Source organism: Mauremys reevesii, linkage group 16 (genome assembly GCF_016161935.1).
Source record: "Mauremys reevesii isolate NIE-2019 linkage group 16, ASM1616193v1, whole genome shotgun sequence".
Lineage (NCBI taxonomy): Eukaryota > Metazoa > Chordata > Testudines > Geoemydidae > Mauremys > Mauremys reevesii.
In genome coordinates, this window is record NC_052638.1 from 3,671,361 (window position 1) to 3,696,424 (window position 25,064).

Genomic DNA, 25,064 nt, shown 5'->3' on the forward strand with positions numbered 1-25,064 from the left:
CCAGCGCCCGCCCCCAGCTCTCCCCACACCCAGCACCCACCTCCCAGCTCTCCCCACACCCGGCACCCGCCTCTCCCAGCTCTCCCACACCCGGCGCCCGCCTCCCCAGCTCAACCCCACACCCAGCGCCAGCCCCTCAGCAAAACCGCACACCCGCGCCCCACCCCAGCTCTCTCACACCTGGCACCCGCCTCAGCTCTCTCCCACACCCGGCGCCCGCCCCAGCTCTCCCACACCCGGCGCCCGCTTCTCCCCACCAGCTCTCCCTCACACCCGCGCCCGCCTCCCAGCTCAACCCCACACCGGCGCCCGCCCCAGCTCAACCCCACACCCGGCGCCTACCCCCCGCTCTCCCACACCCTAGCCCCCAGCTCAACCCCACACCCAGCACCAACCCCAGCGCAACCGCACACCCAGCGCCCACCTCCCACACCCGGCACCCGCCTCTCCCCCAGCTCTCCCTCACACCCAGCACCCGCCCCAGCTCAACCCCACACTCGAGCCCACCTCCCCAGCTCAATCCCACACCCGGTCCCCACCCCCCAGCTCAACCTCACACCTGCCCCGACCTCCCCATCTAAACCCCACACCCGGCACCCTCCCCCGGAACTCACCCCTACACCTGCCCCCCCAGCTCTCCCTCACACCCGGCGCCCGCCTCCCCCATGCCCAACACCTGCCTGCCTCCAGCTTGCCCCCACCCACTGGCCACGCTTGGCTCCCACCCCCCCAGCACTGTGGGGAGGCAGTGGAGCCCAGAGGTGTTGGGAAGGGGGGTGGGGAGGTGTTCGGGGGACGCCCGCGGGGGCCAGGGATACCAAAATACAAGTTTACCCAGGGCACCAGTTTCCTTGCCCCCAACTCACATCCACGTACTGTGCCCAGCTCCTGCTCCCTCAGCCTTCCCACACCCAGCCCCGCCCCACCGAGCACCCCCAGCTCACTCTCCCCCACTGGCCACCCCCTCCCACCCCCAGCTCTCACAGACAGTCACTCAGCAGGGAGGAAACAGGCCTCCGAGCGAGGAATCACAGTGCTTTACAATAAGGGCTGGTCGCAAACCACAGCCGTGTGCGCCCTGCCCGGCCCGGCCCACAGACACCGCCAAGCTCCTCGCAGCCATCTGAGGGGGGGATTGACACAGGGCTCGGCTGGTGCCGGGGCTCGGACTGCCCTGGAGCAGCCACTTGGGCACAGCTCGGCTCTCCCGGGGCCACCGCCTGGCGTGGGGCGGGTAACGCCCAGCCACAGAGAATCGGTCTCATCTGCAGCCCAATGGCACAGCCGCCCAGTCCCCGTGCAGAGCCAGACGCCCCCTGCTCGGCGCCGTCCAGCTGCATGGCTGGCTGCTCCCCTTCCTGTGCAGCCGGGCTGGGCGCCGCGGGGCAGGTCACTTACGTCAGCCCCTTCTTGAGCGCTTCGTACACCTCGTCCAGCCGGTCGGGCTGCGGCACCTTGGGTGGGGGGGACTTGTGGGACATGGAGAACATCCTCCTGACCCGAGAGCCAGTCTTCCTGGACACCGTTGGGGTGCTGAAGGGAGGCAGGTTCCTGAGGGGAGGAAGCACAAGGAGGCCAGGTGAGCTTCCTGCCGGCGCGGCCACCTGGTCCCTGCTGCCCCGTGCCAGGAGCCGAGCGCCTGGGGACAAGGCCTCAGTGCAGGGGGAAGCGCCAGGAGCAATGGCAGCCATCGCCCTCTCCCACCTGCCATGGCTCAGTGGGAACCAGCCACCTTGGGCGAGTGCCAGGGTGTGGAGAGCTGCCGGTGGCTAGCCCTGCTCACAGCCGGCAGTGGCAATGCCAGCAGCGGTGGGCGTCCCGTCTCCTTGACCACTCGCCCAGTCTAGCCAGGGCCATGCAGGGCTGGTGTAGGAAGGTCGAGGGGGCCCACATTCCCGCCCCCATAGTCAAGAAGCCCGGTCCCAGCCTGGCCCGGACCACAATTCACAGGGCCAGAACCGCAGCCAAAGCCACCGGGCCCATGTCTACTCATCGCCATGTCTGCAGCGGTGAGCCTGCCGGTAACCCCAGGTCGATCCGGCCTCTGACACGGGTCCCGGCCATGGAAACGCGCCGTTCTAGGCATGTTAATAACTCATGAAGAAACCCACCCCCCACCAGATCAAACCTCTCAGCGCTGGAGAGAGGAGCCTTGCGGTGCGACCTGATGGGCAACGCACCCCGGGCTCTGAGCGACCAGGGAGCGGGAGCCCATGGCCCGGGCACTCGATTGCCAAGGAAGAACCGGGAGAGGGGGCAGGTTCTCCAGCAACCAGCACCCCAACCATCAAAGCCGACTCTGACAAGAGAGCTAGGGAGGCAGAGGAAGCTGCCCAGGAGAGAGCTAGGGAGGCCCAGAGGCATGAACTGGCTGTAATGGAGTCGAAGAGACAAAACCCTCTACCTGCTGGCTCCACTGCCCCAAAAATCCACAAATGGGAGCAACTAGGGAGAGCTCAGTGGAGGGGGAGGGATAGCTCAGTGCTTTGAGCATGGGCCTGTGTCACGGAGTCCCCGGGCGATGCTCTGGAACTGCTCCCCACCAAGCCAGGCAGGACTCTGGGGAGCCTCCTCTCCTCAGAGCAGACTGTTTTCAGGGCAAGAAGCTCCCACGGCTTCACCTCCTGGGTCTCTCCTTGGAGCATTCAGCATCCTCTGCCCCTCCGTGTGCTTCCCACAGTGAGCCCACCCAGCGGGGTCCTGGGGCAGCCACAGGGTCCTGCACCCCCACTGCGCAGTCAGACGTGACTCTCAGCCAGCCAGTAACACAGGGTTTATTCGATGACAGGAACAGGGTCTAAAACAGAGCTTGTAGGTACCGCGAACCGGACCCCTCGGCCGGGTCCATTCTGGGGGGCAGTGAGCCAGACCCCCCGTCTGCACTTCACTCCTCGTCCCCAGCCAGCTCCAGACTCTCAACCCCCTCCAGCCCCTCCTCCTCTGCTCAGCTCCTTTCCCGGGCCAGGAGGTCACCTGATCTCTTTGTCTCCAACACCTTCAGCTGTCACCTTTGCAGAGGAGGGGCCCAGGCCAGCAGTTGCTAGGAGACAGAGTGCCAGGCATTTAGGTGCACTGGCCCCTTGCTCTGCAGCAATCACACACCCTGATCCACCACCTAGATACTTAAGAACTGCAGAGGGGACACTGAGGCACCAACACAGTATTCAGAGAAAACATTAAGAACATTCCCACTTCGTCACAGCCTGCTAAACCCAGAGTTGTGAGTTCAATCCTTGAGGGGGCCACTTAGGGGATCTGGGGCAAAAATCAGTACTTGGTCCTGCTAGTGAAGGCAGGGGGCTGGACTCAATGACCTTTCCAGGTCCTTTCCAGTTCTAGGAGATTGGTATAGCTCCAATTATTATTTTTTTATTATTATAGTATGATGAATCCAGCGATATTACCAAATATTTCATCACCTTCGAGAGACCATGCACCCTCCGTGCCATCCCTGAAGATCACAAGATGACCACATTGATAGCAAAATTGACTGGCAGAGCTCTGGACATATTCAATAAGATACCTATTGAGATGCTTCAAACTATGGTAAATTTAAGGAACTGGTTTTGAAACAGTTTCAGGTTACACCTGAAACCTACAGGGTTAAAATCAGGAGTCTTAAGAGGGGTTCTGGATTGAGTAATGTGGCTTATGTAAATGAAATGAGAGATTTGGTAGATAAGTGGGTGAGGAGCAAAGGCATTACAAGCTTGGAAGAAATGTGTGATTTGGTTACTCAGGAACAATTCCTGAATATGTGCAGTGATGATGTAAAACAGTATTTGTGAGACAAAAAGGTGGATGCAGTGGGTGGATTAGCTGGGTTTTCAGACTCTTATGAGCAAGCACAAGCTGCAGCTAAACATAAACCACTGGCAGAAGGGTCCAGGGTTGGGGCAAAGCAGAATCCCCTGGGAAAAAGGAGGCTGGACGTTCACCTCCCCATTCTCCTGTTACTCGCCCCAAATCTCCTGCAGAAGCAGAGGAGCCCAAGAGGTGCTATCACTGTAAGTCCACTGAGCACCTGAGGAGTAAGTGTCCCTTGCTGAGTGGGAGCAGGCAGCAAGTAACACATGAAGCTGCTGCTTCTCAGAGCCAGGCTGCGGCCTCTTTCCACACAGGATTTGTAAAACTTGCTTCTACCCAAGCAAGCAGTGAGCAGATGCATGCCCTTGAAGTGAATGGGCAAGTGCTTCTTGGGTTAAGAGATATGGGAGCTGGAATTTCCCTGGAGGGACCTGATCCAGGAGAAGGATTTGTTGCCAGGGAAAATGGCAGAATTAGAGCTGGTTGGGGGTTACAAGGTTCTTGCACCTTTAGCTAAAGTACACATGCAAACTAGTCATTTGCAGGCTGAACTGACTGTTGCAACGGCAACACACAATTTTGCACCATTTCTACTGGGGACTGATTTCTTTAATGTGGCAGAATCTGGCCCAGGGTTGGTTAGCAGTGAGACGGAATCTTGTGCTGAAAGCCCCGGAGGTGGGGGTGAAGTCACAGGGGCTGCTGGGGGAATAGGAGAGTGTCTCTTAGGCCTTGGCTGCGCTGCAGCAGGGCTGCAGCAGGTGAAACACCCCCTCCCAGCGCTCAAATTGCGGTGCTGCGCAGCTAGCGTCAGTCCAAGCCCCCAAGGCTGGCGCTGCAGCTGTTATTCCCCCCAGGGGTGAGAGGGAGACAGGACAGGGAGAGGGGCTGGCGGACTACCTACTCAGCAAAGCGCTGCCACGGCAGCGCTTTGAAGTGCAAGTGTAGCCAAAGCCTTAGATTCCTCTGTGGCAGTAAAGGATGCAGCTTTGGGGGCAGGGATGGTCATAGCCAGTTCCCGTAGCCCCGGGACTCAAGGCAAGTTCCAGAGGGAGGGGCTGGACAAAGCCAGCTCCTGTCCCGTAATCGCCTCCCCAGGGGAGGGGAATGTACCACCTTGTAGCAGGGGGCAGGGCCTGCCCTGGGGTGCACAGAGACATGTGTCCCAAAGGTGGAAGTTGGGATCCTGGTGACCACTGTGGTGGGAACAGACCCCAAGGACTCTGTAGCTGGAAGCAAGCCCCACCTGAGTGAAAGGGGGAACTTTGCTGGCCAGTGAAGGTCTGTCATAGCTGGTAGCTGTGAGCCCGCAGCTGGACCAGGGTCACCTTCCCTTTTGGGGGACACAGGAGTGTCTGACCCAGAGTGGAAAACCCAGACGGAAGGTGAGGGGGGACCGGAGAGGGGTAGGGAGGATCTTTCCCAGGAGGAGGGTGAAAAGTCTGCATTTAAAATGCCAGACCCCTCTCCTGTGGATCAGGTTTTGAGGGAAAACGGGGGGGTCAGATCACCTGGAGGGGAGCACCCTCCCAGCTGACCTGCTGGGAACAGAAAGTGGGGTGTCCAAAGCGGTTTTACCAGTCCAAGGCAACTCACTGAAAGATGTTCCTGCTACTCTTGTAAGAGATAGAACGGCCTCTTCAAGGCAGGAGGAAAAAATTCTCTGCATGGGTGAAACTTCACTAGCGAGTGGTCCAGCCCAAAGAAATCCCAGAGGGAGGGGCCGAGGGCAGGCATGGTGGCAGTGCACCCTTTCCTTGCCAGAGCCTCAGACACATGCCTGAATTAAAAAGCTTCTCCAAAGGGGCAGAAGACTCTGCATCAGAGTGCTAAACAAGCTAAATCATGTGAACAAAGCCTGTCTACCGTAGATTTGCTGTTAATCTCGCGTCTTTTATTACTTCATCTATGGGTCAAGACAAAGGAGATAATACTAGTGGTTAACCCTTTAAAGATGTGGGACATACCGGATTGGTGGAAGAAACTGTTGTATGTGCTAGGGATGGTGACAAGACAGTCCCCCAAGCATGTTACCCTTCAGCTTATACCTGTAAACAGGCTGGAAGCTTGGCACAGCAGCAAACGCAAAACAGGCCCATGCTGCTGTGTAGAAGGGGAAACTGAGGCACACCGCCTCATGGCATTGGTGGCTAAATGCCAAGACACCTACACTTTGACAGTTATTGCTGTCTGCATTCTGTTAGCATTACTACACCCCAACCTGTTTTCAGGCACCCGGGGACCAGGAACCTCAAAACTTGCTAGCTCACAAGACAGGGTGCTGGAGTCCTAAGCTGGCAGGGAAAGCAGGGGCAGAAGTAGCCTTGGCACATCGCGTGGCAGTTCCCAAAGGAGTCTCTGATCCAACCCGTCACAAGCGGGTCCAGTCCAAGGCCTAGAGCTCCGGGCCAAGGACCATGAGCAAGGACTCCACTCCTCTGGCACAACCGAACGCTCCCCGTCCGGGTAATGCTCGCCAGTCCTAGACCTCCACCGTCCGCTCGAGGGCCAGGTGCACTGCTCCGACCCGCCTTCTCTCGCACCCCTGAGCGGCAAGGAAACTGCAAAAGCCAACCACTCCAGGGCATGCACAATGCTCCCCTGGGGAGGTGAGAGAGAATGAACCAGCCAGGACAGAGGAGAGTCACACTCCCTAATGCCCTGTTGCCTCCATCTCCCGAGGCCAAGCCACACGGGTGGGCCCAGGACATGTGAGAGAGCTGTACAAGAGGAGCCGTTCCTGAACGTGGGGGAGCCGTGGCTCACAGCATCTCTCCAGAGCCTTCTCTGCACTAGGGGTTTTTGCAAAATGGCTCCTGCCGTCACTGCCCCTGGTGCCACTCCACAGGCAGGGCCCGGTGGGGTTCAGCAGGTGAAATGCTGATGGTCCCTGGAGCCCCATCTCCGGGAGCAGCCAGGAGGGAAACATCTTGTAAAAAACCCCATGTAGACACAGCCAAACAGAATTCCTTATCAATGCCCAGGGCACAGCTTGCCACATTATTCCTGAATGGCTGGGCCTAGCAAACGGCGCGGGCACAAGCAGCGCTTTCAAGTCCCCCAGCTGGCAGGGCTGTCGTGGCAGCAGGGGCAGTGCCAGCTTCTCTCCTGTGTGCTTGGAGGCCATCGCTGCAGGCGGGTCTGCCCGCCTCTGCCTGGTGCTATCTGAGGCAAACAGCTCCAGGGAATACGACGAGGAAGACCATGCTGTCTGACACTCAGCTCTTCCCACCGCCGCTTTCACTGAGACCAGGGCAGCGGCCCCACACAGCACACGCCACAGCTAGGTCAAACCCACACCCCCAGGCCATTCCAACACGTAGCCTCCTTCTCCTTCAAGGAGGTGGCCCCTGCCGCAATGTCTCCCCTCAGCCCTGGCCGCAGAAACCCTGAGGCCTGCGTACTATGGCCCGGCTTAGCCGAGCTTGATGTGGGATGGGCTAGTGCAGTTCCCTGGGGCAGCTGGCAGCTCTCCACGGTCTGCTGGTGGCTCTCCGGGGTTTCTTGGCCAGGAGAAGCGAGGTCCTGCAGGACCACACTGGCCACTGGCGGTGCAGGGCAGCCCATTAGGGATGAGAGGTGCTGGAGAAGAAAAGCAGAGTCCACCCCCTGGAGGGGCAGGAGAGGCCCAGGCCAGGGTTACAAAGCTCAGGCTTAGCCCAAAGGCCAGTCTCCAGTACTGGTGTCCGTTTCCCCAGCCCTCCCCACGGCTCTGTCTGCAGCGCGTGGGGCGCAGGCCTCCCTGAAACGCTAGAGGCTTGGGTGAGCCAGCCGCAGGAGCAGAGCAAGGCTATGGTGAAGAGAGATCCTGGTCCAGTGAAGTGTCCCTCAGCAACAGAGAACCAGGACGAGGGAGAATGGGGTTCCCAAACTGCTGCCTGGGGCCCTGCAGTGCTGGCCCCTCCTCGTCTCCACCAGCCCAAGGATACTACAGCCAACCCCTCGCTCCCGTGGCACCTCCACCAGCCGGGACTGGGCTGGGGCTGGCCTGTCACCACCCCTGGGAGTCCCCAGATCAGACCAGGGCAGGGACAGGAACATTTCCCCAATCCTCTCTCTGAGGGGCTGCCCCAAGGGCAGCTCCCCGCTGGCCCTAGCCAGGAGGGAAGCCAGCCTTGACACTGGGCACTTTCCTCAGTCTGGAGCAGCCTGGGCTCGGCCCCAACCCCCGAATGCCTTTGGGTTTGCGGTGTCATCTCCACCTGGGGGGTCCTGACTGGGAGCACGTCGCACTCGCTGTGCCCAGGGGTGAGCGATGCCTGAGGGGCAGAAGGGAGCCACGGCCATTGCTCAGACCGTGCTGCTCTGGGACAGCTCTGCCCTTCCACCATGGGAAGTGGAGACACAGACCCCTGGGCTACCTGTCCTGCCGGGGAGCAGGAGCCATGTGTACAAAAGCCACCGTCTCCTAGAAACCTGGAGCATGACCCTGGGGCATCCTCCTCTCGGGAAAGCCCCTGGCCATGACCACAGCCCCACCAGAGCTGGACACCCCCGTTTCTGAAACATCGCCCCATGCTGGCTCCCTGCCCGCAGCCTGGCTCGTCCTGCTTGGGCTGGGGATCTCCAAATGCAACCCCTGGGGACGTCCCTGCCTAATGGGGCACGGGGCCCTCCCTATAGGCCTGGAGAGTGGGCACCAGGACTCCTGGGTTCCATGCCAAGCTCTGTGACACAGGGATGATTCCCTCCTCCCTGCGAGGCTGAGCCGTGGGCCTCTGGGGGCACTGGGAGAGCCAGTGAGTGCTCACACTGCGATGGGTCAGGCGAAGGCATTTAGCCCCATGGCCTGCACTGCTCCCTGCCCCGCCCCCACAACAAGGGACTGCCCCCCGAGTCACTGTGCAAGCGACAGGCCAGAACCCAGCCTCCTCCACGGCCACAAGGCCAAGCAATCCCTGGCACAAGCCTCCCGGACCCGGCCAGGCAGTGGGCAGCAGCACTCTGCCAGGAAGAGGATCCTCCTGCCCGGGCACAGGGCACTGCAGGGCACCTCTGAGCTATGGCACAACAAAGGCCACAGAGGGGTTGTGCCCAAGGGGCATGGCACATGCCTTAGCCACGCTGGGAGCCGCCAGAGCACCACTGCACTGCCTGAAGCCTGTCCTGTAGCTGAGCCGTTTCCAAGGCCACTGGTGGGCTCTCCTGGCATGGTGCGTCGGGTTCCCACTGCTGCCGCCTGGGAGGGCCCTGCCTCCCCTCCCACAGGCCAGCACCCCATTGCGGTCGCTGCCTCGGCCCCACAGCCTCCCGCTGGAGCTGTGCAGTGAGGACTTGCTGTCCTGTTAACCACACTGCCTCCCTCTGGCCAGCAACCTGCCCTGCACACGCCTCCCCTCCCCCGATGTACTGCCCAGCCACCTAGTGCAGCCGTGGCCTCTGGTGGTGCTGGGCCCGAGGGCAGCTCCTCCAGCAGAGGGGCCCCAGGCTGGCTCCAGCTGCCTTTACTGATGCCCAGGTGCTCTGCGGTCAGGGGGAGTAGCTGGAGCAATGCCGGAGCCAGCAGTGCATCAGGGCCTGCAGCACTCTGGGTAGGAATGGCTCTCCCAGCCTGGGGAGGCTGCTGCCCATCAGCCCAGCCATGGCATGACTTGCCAACAGGCTGCATCTCAGGGGAGCGGCAGGTGGCTCTGTGCCTCTCCACGCTGCAAGGGCCTTGGGACAGGCAGCTCCAGGAGCACTGAGCCCTGCAGCCCTCTGGATCCATGGACAACGCCCCAGGGCCACTTCCCATCCTCAGCAGCGCGGGGAGCAAAGCCAGCGTCCGGTGAGCTCCCCAAGCTGGAGCCAAGCAGAACATCACACATTCCTATGAGCTCCCCTCAGGCTCCAGGACCCCACAGCACTGCCAAGCGAGGGACCCAGAGCACCCCTCCACTGCAGTCACCTCTGGGGAGCAGCCGCTTGGCCCAAAGCAGCTGGCACAACGGGGAGGGGGAGGATCGCGGTAGGGAAGGGCTGGGGGCAGATGGGGACTTGGAGCCAAACATCTGAGCTGGGGGAGCAGAGCTCGGTCTGAAGAGCTGCTGGATGACCCCATCACACTGTAAGCCACTCCCCGGCGCCCCGGGCTGCAGGGACGCTGCACCCATCTCGCACAGCAGCGGTGGGTGGATCAGGTCCCAAGCCAGAGCATTGGCCAGCTGCTTGGCAACCACCCGATTCTCCCACAGGATGCGCCAGCCGGGCCCTGCCCAGTCAGGCTCCAGGAACGTCCCCGCCACAGACTCTATGAAGGGAGCCGACGGGGACCAGGAGTCAGCGCGAAGCGTCGACGGAGCAGGGGACTGGGAGTCTGGATTCTCTGCCCCTTTCTTGCATCTGTCTGATGCTGTGAGCCCGCTGTGCGAGGTGTCGCGGAGATCCCTGCTGCGCGGGTTAGTGTCAGGGGAGGGGCACCCCGGCACACGCTCGGGCTGCCCGATGCCCTGCCCCCGCCAGCAGGAGCCAGCCCCCGGGCCCTACCTGAAGGCCTTGTCCTGGGTCGAGTTCACGCCGGCGAAGGACTGGCTCCTATTGATCCTGGCCGCAAGGGCGCGCCGCTGGGGACGCACAGAGAGCGACATGGTGGAGTGCGACCTGGAGGGCCTCCCTGCGGGGGAAGGAAACGACATGGTGAGGACGGGGGACAGCTGGGTGTGCTGGGCTGGCACAGGGAGAGTCAGGCTCCTGGGGCGATGGCAGGGAGAGGGGCCACCTCGACTCAAGCTCCAGCATGGAGTCCCGCTCTCCCAACACCGCTGGTGGTCCCTGCAGCTCCACGCCCGGTCCTTCCCTGGCACTGCTGCCATGCCAGGCTGGGTGAGAGCCAGGCCTTCCAGAGCGGCATCACATGGCAGGTAGCAGGGCTCCAGCACCGTCACCCCGAGCAATGGGGCCAGGTGCCGGCCTGAGAACTGGGCCCAGAGCTCCAGCAGGCCGCCTGGGAGCAGAGTGTGTGTGGCACACGGCTCTGGGACCCAGCACAGCTCCTGGCTGCCCTGGTGCTGCCCCCTGCCCTATCCGCTGAGCCATGGGCCAAGCAACTCCCTGCATCCCGGCCACCCGCACTCCCTCTGGAGCCAGCCAGGCACCAGCCGAACAGAGCACGTGGCAGGGCAGGAGGCAGGGCCCAAGATGTCAGTGCCGGGAAGGACAGGCATCGGGGGGAGCTGAGCCAAAGGCCCTAGACAGCAGGAAACACTCATTGTCCCAGGCGCACCAAGCCTTCCCGGAGCCCAGCTTCCCGGCCCAAGGCCAGCCCAGCAGCCCAGGAGCCCTGCCCAGCACAGGCCTCAGCTGACCGGCAGGGGCTGCAAGCAACCCCCCCATCATTCCCTGAGACACTGCTCCCGTGCCCCAAAGATCCCTCCCCCAGGGAATCACAGCCCGCCCCTTAGCAAAGCACTCCACACCCTGCAGGGGGCACTGCGTGGCCCCACAGCTCCCACACGCCCTGCAGCTGGGGGCACATGGCATCGTAACCATGGAGAGCCCCATGCCCTTGAGCCTGGGGTGGAAGCTGGCTGCCCCCGCTTGGGCAGGTGGATGTATCACCCCAGGGGCCTGCGCTCAGCCAGGTCTCTGCGGATGCAGCAGGCACCAGGGCAGCGCTGGGCAGACACGGGAGCATTTCGAGGGCGCTCTGCTGGGAGATCGCAGAGCCCAGGCCATCCCGGCGCCAGGTCGGGGCAGCATTGCCAGCTCCCAGCCCCCGCGATCCGCTAAGGGCCCCGCCTTCTGCACTAGCCGCCAGGAAGGAAGCCCCAGGACAGCAGAGCCTGCTGGAAAGTCCCCGACCCACCCTGCAGCCAGAGAGCCCCCAGGAGCCGCTCTGGGGAAGGAAAGGGAGTGAGGCAGCTGGCTTCCCGGCCCGAAGGCCAGGCCTGCCTGGGGAACACGGCATAGGGAGGGCCCAGCGTTCTCTGCACGGCTGATCCACCAGGACTGCCCCGCAAGTCCTGCTAGGGTGCTGCATATTCCACAGATAGCCAGCTCCTGGGAAGAGGTATGGACCAGTGGCTGGGAGCCAGGACCTCTTAGGCCTTGAGCCCATCCCTGACCACATTGTGACTCAGTTTCCCCCGGGTAAAGAGGGGGAGAGGATATTGACCCACCTTGCTCTGACAAAGGACATGTGCTCTGCACTGCTACTGCCCCTTCCTGCTCCCCACACTGCTCAGAGCCCCCTCTTGCCCACTGCCTCTCACTCCAGCTACCCCTCCCCGCAAACTTTCCCCCCGCCTCCCCCACACCGGGGCAGCCCCGCAACTCACAAGCGCATGCACCCTCCTACAGCAGCCTCCCTAGTGCTGCAAAGATGGAGCCACAAGGGCCCATGCCCCTGACTTAGCCAAGCGTGTCAATGGGGCCTGTCTGGCTCTTAAGTCCCAGGGAACAACCCCAACCCCCGCCTAGCTCCGCGACGTGGCACCAGCCAGCGGCTCTCCGCCATCCCCTGACAGGGAAGGGAAGATGTGCCCCCAATCCCTTTGGTGCCCCCCTGCTGCCCCAGGCTGGCCATGGAGCCATATCTACTCCCCATGCAATGATCCATGCCCAGCACCTCACAAGGCGTGTGTGGGGGGATGGTGCCAAATCCAGCCACAGCCCAGTAACCCCAGAGGGGCTGGAGGACGCCCTGAGCCTTAGGTCTGTGTGATCCCCTAAAGAACGGCCACACTGGGTCAGACCAATGGTCCATCTAGCCCAGGGGTCAGCAGCCTTTCAGAAGTGCTGTGCCGAGTCTTCATTTAGTCACTCTGATTTAAGGTTTCTCATGCCAGTCATACATTTTAACGTTTTTAGAAGGTCCCTTTCTGTAAGTCTATAATATATAACTAAACTAGTGTTGTACGTAAAGTAAATTTGATTTTTTAAATGTTTAAGAAGCTTCATTTAAAATTAAATTAAAATGCAGAGCCCCCCGGACCGGTGGCCAGGACCTGGGCAGTGTGAGTGCCACTGAAAATCAGCCCATGTGCCGCCTTCGGCACACGTGCCATAGGTTGCCTACCCCTGATCTAGCCCAATATCCTGTCTTCTGACAGTGGCCAATGCCAGGTGTTTCACTGGGAATGAACAGAACAGGGAGTCATCAAGTGACCCATCCCGTCACCCATTCCCAGGCGCTGGCAGTCAGAGGCTAGAGACACCCAGAGCACGGGATTGCATCCCTGGCCATTTGGGCTAATAGCCATTGATGGAACTCAGCGTGGCCCAGGCCACCCACTAAGCATCAGGCCAAGGCAGATGTGGCCAGCCCGCAGATTGCAGGAGGGCTGGCCGGCCACACGGCCGTATTCGCAGCAGACACACCGCCACACTGAAGGAGCGGCCCTCTGGGGAGCCATCTGCCTTCCCTGGGGTCTGCGGAGACATGGGCTGGCCACTGGGAGCGGATGCCAGAGGGAAGCTGAAAATACCAGGCCACAGCAGAAGACCCTGGCACAACCTCCTCCTGCCCATCAGCGTGGCTACGCAGGGGCAGTGCGCAGAGAGCGCAGTCCACACCCCGGAGAAGTGCTCAGGGCCTTGAGTAACGTGGGCACAGCCCCTCCGCCACACTGATGTGCCCGCACTGCCCAGGCGGTCACCGTACCCAGACCCCGCCATGGCTCCAGGAGCTGCCATGGTCCAAGGCACAGTGCGTAGAGTCACACAGACATAGGCCTGGAAGCACCTCGACAGGCCACCTAGGCCAGGCCCCTGCACTGAGACAGGACCACGTTACCTAGACCAGCCCTGAGAGGGGTTTGTCCAAACTGTCCTTAAAAACTTCCGGTGATGGGGATTGCACAGCCTCCCTCGGAAATTCCCCCTGTGCTTAACCACCGACAGGTGGGACATTCCTCCTGATGTCCAAGCTAAACCGCCCGCTGCAGTTCGAGCCCATTGCTTCTTGTCCTGTCGCCAGTGGCTAAGGAGAACTTATCACCTTCCTCTTTATAACAACCTTGTACCCACATCCCCCTTCAGTCTTCTCTTCTCCAGACTCAACAATTGCTTCAATCTCCCCTCACAGATCATGTTCTCTAGACCTTTGATCAATTTTGTTGCTTTTCTCTGGACTTTCTCCAGTTTGTGCATGTCCTTCCGAGGTGTGGTGCCCAGAACTGGACACAGGGCTCCAGCTGAAGCCTTCTCAGTGTGAGTGGAGTGGAAGAATTACTCCTCGTGCCTTGCTGCACAGCACTCATAGGGCTAGTCCGCACTATAGCTGGTAGTGAAGACGCTCTATGACGACGGGAGAGCTCCACCTCCCGAGCAGTGGTAGCTGTGTTGGTGGGAGCGCTTCTCACCCTGATATAGCGCTGTGCACATGGGCGCTTGGGTAGGCGTAACTTACATCACTTGGGGGGTGGCTTTTTCACAAAGGGGTCTGCACCTCCATTCAACATTTTGTAGGGGTTCGCAAATGAAAAAAGGAGGAAAACTACTGCTCTAGTTCAACCCAGCGAGTGACCTGTGCCCCATGCTGCAGAGGAAGATGAAGAAAACCCCAGGGTCTCTGCCAATCTGATCCAGGGAAAATTCCTTCCCTCCCCCAAATACAGCGATCAGTTAGATGCCGAGCATGTGGGTGAGACCCATCAGGCAGATACCCGGGAAAGAATTCCCTGTAGTAACTCAGAGCCCTCCCCAGCTAGTGTCCCATCACCGGCCATTGGAGACATCGGCTGACAGCAGTTGCGGCTGGGGATCTATCCCAGAATGACATTTGGTTTTTTTGCAATAGTACGTTGGTGATTCCTATTCAGTTTGTGAACCAGCATAACCCCAGCTCCCTCGCTGCAGTGCTCCTCCTAGGCAATCATTTCCTACTCTGTATGTGTGCAACTGCTTGGTCCTTCCTCAGTGGAGCACTTTGCATTTGTCCTGTTGATGTCAGACCATTTCTCCAGTTTGTCCAGCTCATTCTGAATTTAATCCTGCCCTCCAAAGGCACCCCCTCCTGGCCCCAGGCGTTATGAGTGTGCTTTCGATGCCCTAATCCAAATCATCTGTGAAGCTACTGAACCGAACCGGAGCCAGGACTCCCACTGGCGGCCACTGCCCTGCTGAGGAGTGACTGCGAGAGTCTCCGGTCTGTTACAGCAGCTCAGAGTCACCTTAGCGAGTCCAAGCAGGAGCCCGCATCTCACAGGCCCCTCAAGCCCACGCTGCAGGAGGCCAGGGGCTGGCTCACCAGCCACGCTCCAGCAGGGTCCCACACGCAGCCCTGCTGCCTCCAGCAGGAGCCCCTGGGCTGCCCTGGGGTTTGGCGGAGGTGGACACTCTGCTCGCCATGTCAGTGCCCAGGAGAGGGGACACTCCCTCCTGCCAGAGAACAAGGCCCCGGCTCACCCCATGGCATGGTAGTGCCCAGGTCGCGGTGTCTGCTGGGCAGCCCAGCTCCCCCAAGGCCGTGGGGGAAGGCGCAGGGGACGGCAGCTCACACTCACCTCACCAGATGGCAAAGCAAGGAGCCCCGGAGGGAGCCGCAAGGAGGAAGAAAGTCCCGAAGGGCAGCGTGGCTGTGGCCAGAGCCTGGCAGAGCTGGGTCTTGCCATGAGATTCCTGTTTGCTCTGGAAGCTGCTGGCACCGACGGCCCCTTTCACCCCCGAACGACTCCATGCAGGTGGGTGTCCAACCCCACCCCGAACGGCCACACAAAGGGCCGGAGGGGGCACAGCTCCCTCTCCCGGGCGCCCGCCTGCTCACACAGCTGTGCAGGGAAGGCCAAGGCTCCAGCAGCAGAGGGGCTGAACAGATGGGGCAGGGATAACACGCTGAGGGGGCGGCGCTCAGGGCCCAGCACAGGACTCCTCGGCTCCCTAACTGGCTTATGCAGCATTTCCTCCTCTCTTTAGTCCTCTCGCCCAGGGGGCAGCCAAGCAGCTGGGTGTGTGGGCACAGTGCCAACTGGGAGGAAGGCGTGGGGGGGGTCAGCTACCCATGACACTGCCCCCTGCGCAGCAGCAGGTGCGATATGGCAGTGCCAACCCTCCAGCCACTGACGGGGCCAGCCACTGGGGCCTGCCTGGCATGGGGGTGGGTCCTCAGCACACCTGGCACACTGCTGCCAGCGGGGTGCTCTCCCTGGGCTCAGCCTCTCTGACAGCGATACCTGAGCAACAACACCCCAGCGGGGCTGCCTGAACAGGGAGCTCAGAGCGTCCGCAGGAAGCTGGATTCAGCCCCATCCCTGCCCTGGGATGCCAGCACCACTGTGCTGCGCTGGGCACCCCACTCTGGCTGCAGCGCCCTGTATCCCCCTCAACTGCTCACACAGAACCAGCCCCGCCCCAGCTGCTGGCTCGGCCCGGCGCTCTCTGGGCTAGCCTGCCTGACCCCGCTGCATGGTCGTTTCCCCCAGACGGAGGGCTCCGGCCCGGTCCTTAGGGACCCTGGCTGCCTGCCATCGTGGGAGCATTGCCACGCAGCGCTGAAGGGTTAACTGCCAGTGCTCCCACCGGTGAGCAGAGCCAGGCAGGATGGGTCCCCAGTGCCCAGCCCAGGCAGGCTGCTAACACAGCCAAGCTGCCTGGCCCATTCTCCAGCGCAGCGCCAGCCCGCTCCAGTCTCTAGGGCAATGCTGGCCCAATTAAGCTCATTAAGGAGGAGCTGTAATCCCAAGCAGGAAGGCTCACCTGCAGGGCCCCAGATTACCCTCTGGGGGCCGTTTAATCGGCTCACGGCAGAGCGAGCCAGGCTGCTGCCGCCCACGGTTATTTATGTCCCAAGCTGCAGGGACAGGGGTCTGGGCACGGGGCGGGTCTGGCTCCAGACCCACCTCCTCCACTGGGGGCCATGATAGCAGCATGGCTCCCACCGACAGGGCTGCTGGCAGCCCATTACGCCCACAGCACAGCCAGCTGCACAGTTCTGGGCTGGGGTGGCATGAACCCGCCACCTGCTCCCTCAGAGCACAACGGGGCACAGCCAGTCCCCTCTCTTCTGCCCACCCCTTCTGCACTGCCCAGAGCAATGCCGCCCCGCAGCCATTCCTCTCCCCCAGGAGGCTCTGTCTGGCACCTGGAGCCAGTGGACAGAGCCATTCCAGTTCTGCCTGCCCAGCGGGGCAGCCACATGCCAGCACTGCAGCAAGGGGCTCTGGGCTGCCCAGGGAGCCAGCAGCCCTTCCCACCGTGCGCTCCTTCCCCAGGCCAGGGCCAGGGCCGGAGCGGGAAGAAAGGCAAGGCCCAAGCCTAGCTACTGGGTGCTATGAACAGTGGCGAGAGCCCCAGCCAGGTGCCCGCTGCTGGCACATGCCCAGGGCTCTGCCCTGCTGCTGCTAGAGCCCTCTGGGAGCTCTGCCACACTGCTGCTGCCCCCCCGCAGCCCCTTCACATGGCAGATCCTGCCACTCTCGTATCAGCCCGGACCTCCAGCACCAGGAGAGGGGGGTCCCCTCCCCTCCCCTTCTCTCCCTCACTCCAGCATGCACCCCCAGCTCAGCCAGGGCACCGTAAGCTTGGGCCCCTCTGCCAGCTGCCTGGGCAATGTCGCTAGGATGCCCACAAAGGTCACTCCAGAGGGGACTGCTGCTTATCACGGCAATCAGTGGGCTCCGTTCTCCTCTGCCCCCAGCCGCCTGCTGTACCACTTACTCCCCTTCCCCTCCACTGGCCTCTGCTCCAGGTCTGCCCAGCACCGAGCACAGTGGGGCTGGGGCAGCTAGACGCTCACAATGCAACCAGGAAATCCCCATCATGCAACCCCTGCTGACCCTCTCCTCTCAGCTCTGCCTCAACACGCACTGCACCTCCACCCTGCTCCATCCCCTGGCCCTGCCAGCTGCGCCATGTGCTTTCACTCCAGCTGCCCGGACATACCTCTCACGCCCAACGATTATCCAACTGAGCTGATGCCAGCTCGGTGGGGGTGGGAATAACCCCCAGGATGGGTGATCTCACCTGCTCCCACATTCCCCCAGCCCCTCCATCTAGACCTGGCCCTGGTGCCCGACTTGCCAGAGCTCCAGGCTTGGCAGCCCAAGTGACGTGCCATACGCACACCCTGGCTCCAGCAGGGTGCCGTGTGCACCGGGCCCATGTAAACATGCCCCAGAACGGATCGCTGGCTGCGCTATGTCTGGCTGGGGCTGGAGCCGCCCCTGGAGCGCTTGGCACCGAGCAAATCATGGGCCAGGCATGTTTCTGGAAGGTATCGAGGCCAAAGCTCAGATCAAAGCACCTCCATATCAACACTGCTCACCCTCCCATCTGCCCCTGAGCCAGCGCAGGAGGGACCCAGCACCGGCACAGCCGCTGAGACAGCACGGAGCCAGTCGGCTCCACTCTCCCCCGGCCGCCCCTGCCACAGGGCACAGCTCACAGCCAGCCAGCACGGGGCTCCCACCAAGCTCTGCCAAGGAGGCAGCGATCCAAGCCACGAGCAGGTGCAGACTGCAGCCAAAGCCTGAGTCAAGAGAACCCAGCAGCCAGCCAAGCCAGCAGGCCGCTCAGGGCCTGATGGGTGTCAGCCTGTCCCCATTTGCCACCAGTCAGTGGGACAAACGGGTACAGCTCAAAGCACCTGGAACTCTGACCCTGCTTTCCATGCCTCCTCCCCATGGCAGACACACTCTGCCCTGCTTGGTGCACGCGTGGGGCCAGGTCTAACAGGGAGGGCTGCGGCCCAGACAGGATTCTTCTCCTCCCCCCAGCCTAGAGCCCCCCCAGCTCCGACACGGCTCCCTCTCTCAGCCGCCCACTCCCACCGCACCCTCTGGGGCTGGCGCACCCCCAAGAATACCGGGCACCGAGTGCCACGCTCCGAGCCGAGAGCGTCCTCAGCTGCCTGGTGGCTCAGCCTCCAAGACAGACCCTGTTCCCCTGCCGGGGAGAAGGGCTTGGAACCCCGAGGGGTGGGTAGTCACACTTCCCAGGGAGGCCAAGGGGGTGCTGGGGGTTACACGGACACATGCAGGGCCGATGTGGGACTGCATGGACAGGGGCCCTGGCGTCACCGGCAATGCCCCACAAGCAATAGGGGCATGGAGGGGGCACATTCACAGGGTCACCCAGCCCCATGCTCCTACCTTCCCACGCAGCGCAGCACCCAACACAGCAGGGCTAAGGGATTCTTTGGTGCCATGTAACACCTGCAGCCAGTGCACCCCCCTGAGGTCAGGCATTCCCCGTGGGGAGCCCCTCAGAGCGAGCCATGCTGGGGCTGCAATACAGAGGGGAGGCAGGCTGTGAGCCCTGAGTCGCACACACACAGGTGCGCCCAGCCAGGGGATCCCCCTGGCCCTCGGCTCCTCCAGGGCTGGTCGGACACCCCCAGTGTTTGCACATTCCTGACATTGCAGAGAGAGTCAGTGACTGGTACTGCCGGGGGAGGGGCGGACTGGCAGCCCCCGAGGGCCTCACTCAGCTCTTCCCAGGGGCAGGAGGGGGCTGGCAGTCAGACACCCCTGCCCCGGGGCACAGATGCACACGCAGGAGAGAGGGCACCAGTGGCACCCAGTCACCAGCTCTCCCCCTAGCATTCAGAGCACAGACCCCAGCACCCACCAGCCCAGAGCGCCATTCTGCCCTGCATATGCCCAGCACAGAACTCTTCAGACAGCACCTTCCCCAAGCCCCAGCGCCCTGATCGCACTCCCGCCGGCGGCTGCCCTCCCTGTGCCCTGCTCTGGGTGTCCATCTCCGCCGTGCCCAGGCGCCACAGTGGAGGTGATGGTGCCCAGTCGCAAGCCGTGTTTGCGCTGTTCCCCAAAGCCCACTGGCACGGAGGGAAGCAGAGAAGCCCGGGGGCCAGAGGCAGAGAGGTGCCGGCACTCCGGAGCCCTTCAGTTCTACACCACCCAGACGTGGCAGTGACAGCTAAAGCCTTATATGGCACCTGGGGCACAGGGTGGGCACTCGTGTCTCAGTCATAAAGGCTGTCTTGGGCAGAGAGCAGGGCAGCGACAGGAAGGTGGTAACCAGGATGCATGGCACAGGCCGGCCTGGCCCCTCACCCTGGGGCCCCAGTGCTCCAAAAAGCTTCACACCCTATGGGGGTAAGTGTCCCTCCTGGGAGCTGCAGTCAGTTACTGGGGAGGCGGGGGTGGCAGTGTTGCCTAGCGGGCACAGCACTGGACTGGACTTGGGAGACCTGGACTCTAGCTCTTGCTCTGCAATGGACTGCGGGGCAAGTCACTTCACTGCTCAGTGCCTCAGTTTCCCCATCTGTGAAGTGGGGATAATGGTCCCACCCTCCACTGTTGAGTGCCTGGAGATCAGCGGCTGGAACATGCTGTGTCCCAGTGGGGGCTGTTATTACTGAGCCTCGGGTTTCTAATGATCAGACACGCTGGTGTCCAAGCCGGATTCCTGGGTCTGCCCAACACCCTACCGCGCTGCAGACAGGCTGCAGTTTGATGGGCACACCCCAGCTTAGGCCATACCCAGCATTGTCAGTGCTAACAAACCCTTGCCCTTTCTCTCCTGCCCGCCAAGCCCTGATTAGCCTGCAACGCACCTCACAGGCACATGCTGCCGATGGGGATCAATATGAAAATTGAAAGGTGGATAAGGAACTGGTTAAAGGGGAGACTACAACGGGTCGTACTGAAAGGTGAACTGTCAGGCTGGAAGGAGGTTACTAGTGGAGTTCCTCAGGGATCAGTTTTGGGACCAATCTTATTTAACCTTTTTATTACTGACCTTGGTACAAAAAGCGGGAATGTGCTAATAAAGTTTGCGGATTACACAAAGCTGGGAGGTATTGCTAACACAGAGAAGGACCGGGATATCCTACAGGAAGATCTGGATGACCTTGTAAACTGGAGTAATAGTAATAGGATGAAATTTAATAGTGAAAAGTGCAAGGTCATGCATTTAGGGATTAACAACAAGAATTTTAGTTATAAATTGGGGACGCATCAGTTGGAAGTAACAGAGGAGGAGAAGGACCTCGGAGTATTGGTTGATCACAGGATGACTATGAGCCGCCAACGTGATACGGCCGTTAAAAAAAGTGAATGTGGTTTTAGGATGCATCAGGCGAGGTATTTCCAGCAAAGATAAGGAGGTGTTAGCACTAGAAAAGGTTCAGAAAAGAGCAACTAAAATGATTAGGGGTTTAGAGAAGGTCCCATATGAGGAAAGATTAAAGAGGCTAGGACTCTTCAGTTTGGAAAAGAGAAGACTAAGGGGGGACATGATAGAGGTATATAAAATCATGAGTGATGTTGAGAAAGTGGATAAGGAAAAGTTATTTACTTATTCACATAATATAAGAACTAGGGGTCACCAAATGAAATTAATAGGCAGCAGGTTTAAAACAAATAAAAGGAAGTTCTTCTTCACGCAGCGCACAGTCAACTTGTGGAACTCCTTACCTGAGGAGGTTGTGAAGGCTAGGACTATAACAATGTTTAAAAGGGGACTGGATAAATTCATGGTGGCTAAGTCCATAAATGGCTATTAGCCAGGATGGGTAAGAATGGTGTCCCTAGCCTCTGTTCGTCAGAGGATGGAGATGGATGGCAGGAGAGAGATCATTTGATCATTGCCTGTTAGGTTCACTCCCTCAGGGGCACCTGGCATTGGCCACTGTCGGTAGACAGATACTGGGCTAGATGGACCTTTGGTCTGACCCGGTACAGCCTTTCTTATGTTCTTATGTACTGTTATACAAGGCACTGGTGAGACCTCATCTGGAATACAGTGTGCAGTTCTGGTCTCCCATGTTTAAGGATGAATTCAAACTGGAACAGGTTCAGAGACGGGCTACTGGGATGATCCGAGGAATGGAAAACCTGTCTTATGAAAGGAGACTCAAAGAGCTTGGCTTGTTTAGCCTAACCAAAAGAAGGCTGAGGGGGGATATGACTGCTCTTTATAAATATATCAGAAGGATTAATATTAGGGAGGGAGAGGAATTATTTAAGCTTAGTACCAATGTGGACACAAGAACAAATGGATATAAACTGGACACTAGGAAGTTTAGACTTGAAATTAGATGAAGGTTTCTAACTATTAGAGGAGTGAAGTTCTGGAACAGCCTTCCAAGGGGAGTAGTGGGGGCAAAAGACCTATCTGGCTTTAAGACTAAGCTTGATAAGTTTATGGAGAGGATGGTATGATGGGATAGCCTAATTTTGGCAATTAATTTATCAATTGATCTTTGATTATCAGCAGGTAAGTATGCCCAGTGGTCTGTGATGGGATGTTAGACGGGGTGGGATCTGAGTTACTACAAAGAATTCTTTCCTGGGTGCTGGCGGGTGAGTCTTGCCCACATGCTCAGGGTTTAGCTGATCGCCATATTTGGGGTCGGGAAGGAATTTTCCTCCAGGGCAGATTGGCAGAGGCCCTGGGGGTTTTTCGCCTTCCTCTGCAGCATGGGGCACGGGTCACTTGCTGGAGGATTCTCCGCAGCTTGAGGTCTTCAAACCACAATTTGGGGACTTCAATAACTCAGACATAGGTTAGGGGTTTGTTACAGGAGTGGGTGGGTGAGATTCTGTGGCCTGCATTGTGCAGGAGGTCAGACTAGATGATCATAATGGTCCCTTCTGTCCTTAAAGTCTATGAGTCAAGATAGGGAAACCGAGGAACAGCTTTTCTGAAGACGCCACTGATTTGGGTGCCCACCGCGAGACATCTTCGGCCTAAATCGTGGGAGCTGCGAGAGCTCAGCACGGCTTAGCAGCGGCTGCCCTGAGCCAGGCGCTCTCATAGGGGCATCAGAATCAGTGACCACGTCTGACAAACTGCGTCGGACTCCTCCCAGGGCAGGGTGTGAGGAACAGAACCCAGGAGTCCCGCATCAGTCCTCCCTCCACGCCAGACAACGCTCCCCAGATCGGGAGCCAATAGGGCAGAGGTGGCAGATGTTACCAGCTGTTTGCACGGCCCCAAAGGGAGGAACTGAACAATTCCCCAGTTATTTCTTCCAGTGACCTGCCTGGAACAAATGCTCCTCGTTTACAACCTCCCCGAGCTCCATGAGCTCTCCCCCAGCACGGGGGCATGGTTAAAAGCCAGTTTTCTCCCCCTACAGTGTCAAGAGGAGACACCGTTCTGATGCCTGGTGCGTCATGGAGATGACTAGGTCAGGAAGAATGCTGAATCCAATGTACTTCCCAGCTCTCAGGGCGGGTAGCAAAACCAGCTGGGTCAGTCCCAGCTGGTTTCTGTTTCCAACTCCCAGGCACTAACCCAGGCCTGCTGCAGTCGGATTTATCAACAGCGCCGGGAAAGGGCCTGAAGTTTGAAATCCCTTCTTGACATGAAGGATTTTTCCACTCCCATGAGGATGTTCTGACAGGTTGGGGGGTGGGGAGCCTCAGATCAGTCCCCCCCCCCCCCGCCCAACTTCCCCCCTGCACACATGCCGACTGCCTCTTCAGTTTCTGCTTTGCTGCTGCTGCCCACCCTCTAGCTGAGTGTGATGGGAGCTCCCTACACGGTGACACACAAGTGAGATGGCACCATGCTCCCGTGGCTGGAAGTGAAACTGCACACTTGGCCTGGCTCCGCACTGTCCTGTGCAGAGTAAACACACAGAGCTGGCAGGGAAAGGGGCGTCTCCTTTCTGATCTCGCTAGTTTCAGCCATTCTAGAGAGGCCCAAGGCACAGCACCTCAGGGGCAGACTGTGTCCTGCGGGCAGTGCCCTTGCAGCCCCCGTTGGGAGCTCATTGCCCCATGCCCCCCTTGGCATGCTTAAAGAGACACTTTTGCTTGCATCACTCCTCCCAGGGGAAAGAGCTGGAGGAAGCGTCCTTAAATCTGGGCCCTAAGCCTCTTGCCCGTCTCAGCCTTCGCATCTTTGTTTGTGCAGCTGCCCGGAGGTCAGCGCAGCCCAGGATCTAAGCAATATACACACCCCAAGCCCCGCCAGCCTCTGACGCAGCCCTGGGGACAGAATATCCAGCGAGGCCGGCTGCCACGACCACACGACATGGTTTGCTGGAGTCGCTCAGGAAACAGAGCTGCCCCCCCTTCGGTCCTGATAACCAGGATCCAGGAACTACTGCCTGGTCACAGAGGGCAGGGGAGCAACAGATCCCACCCTGGCTTCCTTGAGGGGAGCAACCCCCACACTTCCCCTCCCCAATGCACAAGATGGGGGCAGAGGAGAAAGTTCTGCTGAGTCAAAGAAGAGTCACAACTGCCTAATAAAATCCAGGCCATCATCAAGGATCTCAGAGGCCCCAGACACTCCCTCCCAGAGATGGGAGATGCTGTGCTGTGGGCACTCAGGGGTGTCTCCCACGAGGAGAGGGCCCCCGAAGAACCCAGGGCTTCCTTTGCCAGCGGCTCAGGTGTGTGCAGACGTTGGGGGAGGCTGAGACGCAGCACCCCACGGCACTGTCTAGCAGGAACCCTCTGCCTCCCCCACGACCAAACTTCACCCTATGTCCCCCTTCCCCACTGAAAGTCTCTGCCACGACACGGGAAGACACACTCGCAGCCACTGGCGCCTGCGACCCCGGCTGGGCTCTGGGCGTGAGGTCACAAGCTCACAGGCACGGCATCAGCGGCCCACGCTCGTGAGCTCACAGTTCACCGCCCTGGCAGCGATGAGGGCCCGGAATGGACTGCACCCAAGCAAGACGCCCACTGCTGTGACCCGCTCGGACGGGGGGTTGACAGGAGCGGGTGCAGCAGGCAGTGCCTGAGGTCCCCACCCTCCTGTCGGCGTGGGCTCGTGGCCGGTCACTCAGGGCACTGAAGGGGAGGTGGCAGGAAGGGGAAGGAGCGCCGAAACTGAAGAATTGGCGGAAGTGCTTGTTTACCCCTCCAAGCAGCTGCGCAAAGGGGCACGCCAGGCCAAGGGCTGGGCCGCACACTGCACCACGCCCAGAGCAGTGCGCACAGGCTGGCAGCAGCCTGGCACTCTGCTCTCTGAGCCCAGCAGCGGCTGGGCACTGGCACTTGAGTTAACCAACAGAGACCGGGCCCCGCTAGCTGGGCGCCCCACATCCCAAGCCCCCTCCCCCTACAGCCCCAGCCCCCAGCACCCACCCTGCTCTGAAACCAGCCTGGCACCCCGTGCTGTGACCCCCGACTGGGACCCCGACCCCCACGAGCAGCAGCCAGGGAGGAGGGCCTAGAGCCTGGCACACTGGGAGGGCCGAGGTGACAGCAGTGGGGGACGGGATCTAGAACCCACACGGCTGCACATGAGGGGAGCTGTGGGGAAGAACAAGGTGGCAGCCACGGGGGAGGGGTGGTTTCCAGATTGCCAAGGAAACGGTCTCTGTTGCTCAGCACTGGCCCATGCCCACAGTTGCCATGGTGATACTGTCTGTGTTTGCATCCACTCAGCGAGTGGGTTTCCCCCCGTGA

At 60.2% G+C, this 25,064-nt stretch overlaps 1 protein-coding gene across 6 annotated transcripts in view; it reads right to left on the bottom strand.

The window, feature by feature from the left end:
- The window catches only part of RIPOR1 (RHO family interacting cell polarization regulator 1), a 115,082-nt gene that overhangs the window by 22,159 nt on the left and 67,859 nt on the right, over positions 1 to 25,064 (bottom strand). For all 6 annotated transcript variants that reach the window (XM_039503219.1, XM_039503216.1, XM_039503217.1 and 3 more), the window contains 2 exons: positions 10,273 to 10,399; positions 1,399 to 1,551 (listed from right to left, as the gene is read on the bottom strand). In XM_039503219.1, the coding sequence (XP_039359153.1) occupies positions 1,399 to 1,551; positions 10,273 to 10,373 (254 nt within the window). In that variant the 5' untranslated portion in view covers positions 10,374 to 10,399. The remainder of the gene's footprint in view (positions 1 to 1,398; positions 1,552 to 10,272; positions 10,400 to 25,064) is intronic.